General features: G+C 37.7%; 1 protein-coding gene across 3 annotated transcripts in view; it reads left to right on the plus strand.

The window, feature by feature from the left end:
• Positions 1-7,017, plus strand: part of PRKCZ (protein kinase C zeta) — a 40,945-nt gene that overhangs the window by 29,196 nt on the left and 4,732 nt on the right. For all 3 annotated transcript variants that reach the window (XM_005427640.2, XM_031062486.1, XM_031062485.1), the window contains 6 exons: positions 1,524-1,610; positions 2,068-2,203; positions 2,680-2,767; positions 3,831-3,950; positions 4,568-4,647; positions 5,167-5,256. In XM_005427640.2, the coding sequence (XP_005427697.1) occupies positions 1,524-1,610; positions 2,068-2,203; positions 2,680-2,767; positions 3,831-3,950; positions 4,568-4,647; positions 5,167-5,256 (601 nt within the window). The remainder of the gene's footprint in view (positions 1-1,523; positions 1,611-2,067; positions 2,204-2,679; positions 2,768-3,830; positions 3,951-4,567; positions 4,648-5,166; positions 5,257-7,017) is intronic.

Raw genomic sequence — 7,017 nt, forward strand, 5'->3', positions numbered from 1 at the left:
TGCTTCTTGCAGTGAAACTCTAATTTTTTGTTGGTAACTTCAGCCATTTGCCATGGATATAACCATAATGTCACGAATTCACAATTTGATTATAGCTGTAATGTTATAAAATCCTAATTATGACCTCATTTACATCAAGCAGGAAAAGCACAAAACTGATTCCAAGTGAATAAATTCATCAACATCAGATTGTGTTAAGTGGCCCAAAGAAAATGAGTTGTAATAGAACAGGTTGTGACAAGGGTACTGATGGGGGGAAAGCTGCAAAAAATGGTCTTTCTCTTGAATATAGGTTTAAATAAGTTTTTAACACAAATGTGTAGCTAAATGTGAGGCTAATTGATGCTGTGTGTAGCTGTGCATTGTTTCAGATACTGATGATGCTTCTTTCATTATTGTAATAAAATATATGCCCTGGACTTGCCCAGAATTGCCAGATAAGTGTCTTCCAACAGCCTGAAACCTCCATCCTGCAAACCTGGTGGTGTTTCAATAAATCCTTCTAATCCAGCAAGGCCTGCCACTTCTGAGACTCTTGAAAATGACTTGGCAAGGAACTTGCAATTTCAAGTTCTGAATGGTGATAAAACATTGGGGACTTCTAAATAGGATAGGAAAGCTGGAAGCAAAAAACACCAGGAGTGCTGTAATAAAATACTCAAGGCATTGTTATATATTTTGTTTGCTGCTTATTTAATTTCAGTTTAGCATTTATCTTCTTGTGGGGAGGCCACTCAGAGTCCTGCCAGCTGGATTTTGTCCAATAGATTTTCCTGGTTTAAGTTTTAACACTTTTTAAGTGTTTCAAATGAAGAATCCTTTTCTAAAGAACAATCAAATCACCAGCTAGAGTGATCTGAGAGACTGGAGCATGTGTTCTCCAAAAGGAATGTTTTCCAGTGTGTGGGTGTGTGGAAAGGAGCTTTCAGCTCATGGAAAATGAGATGTACAAGGAAATTCTGGGCCAGCCCAACCTGCCCCAGCAGCTCTGTTCCATCCTGAGCTCTCTCTAACCTTGGCAGCATTGCCTGGATCATATTTTCCCAAGGATGGAAGCTTTCCTGCAGGCTGGAACAGAATCCTTCTATCTGCCCAATTCCACCTGGATCTCTGTCCCCTGCTGCCCTTTCCCTGCTTTGGAGCAGCCTGCTTCAAACATTGATTTTCCAGAGGAACAAATGAGCCCAGAGCTTCCATCTGGTGCCGGTGTTGTGTACAGTGTCACACTTGTTTAATTCATATAATTCTATATTAATATAATTATTAATTATAATTAATCTATATATACAGATAAAGGTGGCAGCATTTAAATAAAGGGGATGTTCCTACATAATATCCATCAAATAAGTGCTCTTTTTCCCCCTCTTAAATAGTTTTGTAAGAAAATAGTCTTCAAGAGTATCTATAAGAAATCTAGAAGTCTGAATCAAGAGTGGAAGTGCAAATGGCTCAGATGGGAAGAATAAAACCAGCTTTTCTGGAGAGTTTCCTTGGAATGCATTGACTGTGTTCTGTAATTTCAGATTGTTCCTTGTCATAGAGTATGTGAATGGGGGGGACCTCATGTTCCACATGCAACGGCAGAGGAAACTCCCTGAGGAACATGCAAGGTATTTCCTGCCTCAGGGCACTGTTTGCTTCTGCTCTGCAGCTTTGTGCACTTGGATTCTTAAGTTTAGGATGTCCTGCCTGGGAAAAAATGTAAATTTTATTTTTTTTGAAGAACATAAATATTTTTAGAGGGCAAGCAGTTCATCAGTAGTAGCAGTTATTCCAATTTACTCCTCCTTATTGCTTCATATTTAGGCTTGCTATGTGGAATTTTCAGAAAAAAAAATCTGTGGAATAAAGAATAATTTTTTTTAATGAGTAGAATGAAAAAAAAAATCTCATTTTTATATAGGGAATGGTCTTGTAAGAGGTCAGTGTCCTTGTCAGTAAATGTAGCTTATGCTATTGATACATAAAAGTTGGCTGTAAAATCATGTTTTAAGAACAGATCTTTAAATTGCACCAGCTTTTCTACTATCTTAATGCTAATATGAACTTTCTCCTTTTTAATTTCAGGTTTTATGCTGCTGAAATTTGTATTGCTCTAAACTTCCTACATGAAAGAGGCATCATCTACAGAGATTTAAAACTGGACAATGTTCTCTTAGATGCAGAGGGTCATATCAAATTAACAGATTATGGCATGTGCAAGGTAGGATTTTCCTGACCTTTCTTCTGTCACTCTTAGGAAACACTAAGAAAATTCATTTTTATATTAACACTGGTGTTACTGAGCCCAGAATTTGGTTGTGGAATTGGAATTTTATTCTGAAAATACTTAACTGTTAAATAGAACCACGTTTGGAACTGAATTGTAATGGGGTTTTTTTTCCCCCCAAAAAAACCCCAAAATCTATTTGAAAAGGACTTCCAAATTGTTTTAACTGATTTTTTTTAAATGTATCTGTAATTAGTAAGCAAAATATTGTTACATACATGTTGTAACTCAGTTTTAATCAGCTGAGGAGGAGCTGTGGAGTCCTAGGCCATTTTGAGCACTATGAGTGTTTATTTTGTGAAAAGAAGCTCTTTAAACTCCCTGAGTAACTTGGGGTTTTAAGTGTAATTAAAGGAAATACCCAGAAAAGGAGGTCAGGTTTTAATTTATGAAATGATTTCTGCATGTAGGAAGGTTTGGGCCCAGGTGACACTACAAGCACTTTCTGTGGGACACCAAATTACATTGCACCAGAGATCCTCAGAGGAGAAGAATATGGTAAGGCATAACTAAACAACCTATAGTTACAATAAATATAGCTGTAGCTTGGTTCAAATACAATTAATTTTTTGACTTGCACATTTCTGTGTTAATATATAATAAAACTTGAGTGCTTGTTGTACAGCTTAAATTTTTTCCTGAAATAAAGGGGTTTTTTACCTTCGTATTACTCATTTCAGCTTCTTTTAAATCACACTTGGCCTGAAAAATATTTATTAAATGAGACTGTAGGAAAACATTTAAACTGCAGCTTTGCTGCCTGCAGAATGTTCCCCTACATTTGTCATCCCAGCTGAGAAAACTCAGACTCACCCAGTGATGTGTAAATCATGTCAGGGGTTTCAGTATCTCCTGGGGTGACTTTATGATGATCATATCCCCATTTGTGTGTTTAGCCCAGAAATGAGTTTAATGGGAATTTTATGATGCCCATTTGCTGTTTAGCCCAGAAATCACTTTTCCACTTTTCTCCAAGGAAATATTTTCCTGACCTGGTTGAGGGAGGGGGCCATTTAAATCTGCTTTCTAGAGGAACCCCTGTCACAGATATATTTTATGAAAAATCCTTTCATTAGGATTTTTTCTTCTAAGAAGCTGAGAGGCCTCAGAAACAAAATGTAAACAATAATTATTTGCTGCTGTGGAATGCAACAGGTGCATCTGTGATTGGTTTCATGTGGTTGTTTTTAATTAATGGCCAATCACAGTCCGTCTGTCTCAGACTCTCTGGTCAGTCACAAGATTTTTTATCATTCCTTTCTATTCCTTTCAAGCCTTCTGATGTAATCCTTTCTTCTATTCTTTTAGTATAGTTTTAATAGAATATATATATCATAAAATAATAAATCAGCCTTCTGAAACATGGAGTCAGATTCTCATCTCATCCCTCATCCTGGGACCCTGTGAACACCACCACAAACCCCTTTGGAGGTTCTCCCCCAAATTTGCCCTAAACCAGGACACAGTGTTAAAAGCAGGCTATCAATTTTGCTTTGTGTGGGTGAGAAGATGAAATCCCAGGAGTTGTGGCTGAGCAATCTCTGTGTGCCCCTCCCTGCAGGGTTCAGCGTGGACTGGTGGGCACTGGGGGTGCTGATGTTCGAGATGATGGCGGGGAGGTCCCCATTCGACATCATCACTGACAATCCCGACATGAACACTGAAGATTACCTCTTCCAAGGTACAGCTTTGAGTTCTGGGATGCTTTTGGGTGGATACATCCCAAATGGGCAGTTTCATGGCAGAGCTGGGGTTTCCTTTCCCACTGTTACCCCACAATGCTCCCAACTCCATAATGGGCAAAGCTTCTCTAAAGCAGTTCCTGCGGTTCTGTAACAGAATCTGGCATGTTCTTCTTGAAGGGCCTGGTATAAAATCAATTTCTGTTTAAAATCACACTTTGCCCTATACTGAGGACTGAAACTTTTATTCACACAACAAATAATAGCAAAAGGGAATGAAGGTAACATGTCCCCCAGGAAATCCTGCAATGTCAATAGAGCAATGCCGTTGTTTGTTCTGCTTTGCAGTTTTTTGAGAGAGAGGGAAAAAGACAACGGTTGGATTTGTATTTTGTTTATTTGTAGAAAAAACTCTTCATCAAAATTGCTACTTCATCAACATTTATGCTGATTTATGCTTGAATTCCTATAGCTCCTTTTGTTTGCGTGATTTTTAAAATTTCTTTATTTTCCATTTTCTAACTGGTACCACACCAGAATAATAAATGTTTGTATTGAATTCATGGTCAATGTCACAAACCAAAACCCAATATTGCTGTCTTTAAACCTGTCGCAGTTATTCTGGAGAAGCCAATCCGGATTCCAAGGTTTCTTTCTGTCAAGGCTTCCCATGTGTTAAAAGGATTTTTAAACAAGGTAAATAACATTCTCTTATTTTTAGCATCTGAAAGCTGGAAATCAGAGCTTCCTGTTGAAAGTGATACAGTTAAGAAGTTAATCTGCTTACTATTAAGAAAATCTATAAAACCTTGGTATCCTCTATGTTAAAAACCCCACTTCAGTCTCAAAATTACTGAGGGAATTCCACAGCATAGTCTTGATGTTCAACTAGGTGCAGGCTTTTAAAAAATAACTGTAGCTTGGTTTATAAACTCTTTTCTATAATACTTATTTAATTAAGCTGATTGAAATCTGAATGGAAAAAAGAAGGACATGAATTATTTTAAGAAGTCGTAAAAGATCATTTACAAATTAAGTTTCAACCAAATTTTACTCAAAAAAAAAAGATTAAGCATTCTTTGCTAGCCATAGTGTGTTTATCCCAGCAGAGTTAGCACAGTCATGGGAACGCTGGAGTCATCTCTGTGGGCTTTTGGCAAACGTGGGCTGGAAGTGGCTTGCAGTGTGTAATTCCAGTGTCTGTGTTTTCCACAGGATCCCAAAGAAAGGCTTGGCTGCCAGCCCCAGACAGGATTTGCTGATATCAAGTCTCACACGTTTTTCCGCAGCATAGACTGGGACCTGGTAAAAATCCCTGCTTGTGTTTCTGGGTGTTCCAAAGGAATCATTCATTAATTTATTAGTTGTGTGCATAGACTGGGACCTGGTAAAAATTCCTCCTTTTTTTCTGGGTGTTCCAAAGAACCCATTCATTAATTTATTAGTTGTGTGCATAGACTGGGACCTGGTAAAAGTCCCTGCTTTTTTTCTGGGTTGTATGCATATGAACAACCCTGTTGCAAACAGGCAAAATGAATTCTAGAAATCATTAGAAATCATTCTAGAAATCATCATAGTCAAAGTAGTTGTCCTGGTACATCGAAACCCAGCTGAATTTACCAATTCTGTGATTCCTAAAATAAGCAGGATTGTTGAGGTAGGTGTCAGGGTTTAGTGACCTGAGGAGGAGTGAGGAGGATCAGTTCCTTTTGTTAGGGATGTGGCAGGAGAGCAGTGGGGTTGTTTATAAAGGAGCTCTGATTACACTTTGCACATTTTCTTTAGTACTGCTGACGTGAGGGAGGTTTTTGGTTCATGATGAAGAAGATGACTTGCATTTCAGTGGGTTTGCAAGTAAATATTGTATCAAAATTGGGTTTTTAAATCTTCTTCTGCTTGGTAATTGTGTTACCTTCTGTCTTCAATGCAGAACCATCCCAGAAATGCCATAATAACATTTATTGACACTGGTTTTTAAATATTCTGCTACTTGGTAATTGTGTTACCTTCTGTCTCCAGTGCAGAACCATCCCAGAAATGCCATAATAACATTTATTGACATTTGAGCATTAAAGCTGTAAAGTCTGGAGCACCTCCCTGTCAGCATTACATTTTTAATAGGGAGTTAACAATTGAAAAGTGTGTCTGTAGTGTTTCCACAGTCTGGGAAGGCTGCAGGAAGTGTAGGAAGAGGCAGCACTAACATGAAAGAGTTCAGATGAGAGAAAGCTGCACAGTTTCATTTTCCCTTTGAAGCTGCTGCTCTGAATTTCATTGTAACATTCTTCAGAGAACACAGTGCAGAAGGAATTGGTGCTTTAAAACACCTGATGTTTACAAAATTATCCCAGTAATGAGGGCTGTCCTTAATTTTGTCAGACATCCCTTGCTTGGAGTTCTCTTTTCAACCTTAGTGGGGTTTCTTTTGGTTTGTTGTGGGGTTTTGGTGTTTTTGTTTTTTTTTTTTGTTTGTTTTTTAGGGTTTTTTTGCTATCTTGTGGTGCCCCAGTGCAGCTCACCTGGGGGTGTGGAGCAGAACATCATGTCCTGCAGTTTGTTCTGCTTTGCAGTTTTTTTGAGAGAGAGGGAAAAAGACAACTGTTGGATTTGTATTTTGTTTATTTGTAGAAAAAACTCTTCATCGAAATTGGTACTTCTTGGTCAACATTTATGCTGATTGAATTTTTACATTTTCTAACATATTTTTATGGCTGAAAGCTTTAATATTAAATCCCTATTTTTTAAAAAAATTGAAGATTTAGGTGATCTGTTTTGTGATATGATTAGCACAGTACTGGTCAGGAGGATCAACGTCAGAGAAATTTGAAGTTAAATTTCTAATAAGTTTTGGCAAATGTACTCAGGAAAAAATGAGAAAATACTTGGAAAGCTTTTTTAGTTATTAGAATCTCCTACTCACCACCTGCATTTCACAGAAACCATTTGGACTTAAAAGCTTTTCCAAATCTTTTCAAGTTGTAACAGAAGGAAACGAGTCTAACACTGACTTTAAAACTTGTTCTGTGTGGAGCTTGAGCTAAATGGAAAAATAAATGCAGGGAAAGA

This window comes from Geospiza fortis, unplaced genomic scaffold (assembly GCF_000277835.1).
Source record: "Geospiza fortis unplaced genomic scaffold, GeoFor_1.0 scaffold37, whole genome shotgun sequence".
NCBI classification, from domain to species: Eukaryota; Metazoa; Chordata; class Aves; order Passeriformes; family Thraupidae; genus Geospiza; species Geospiza fortis.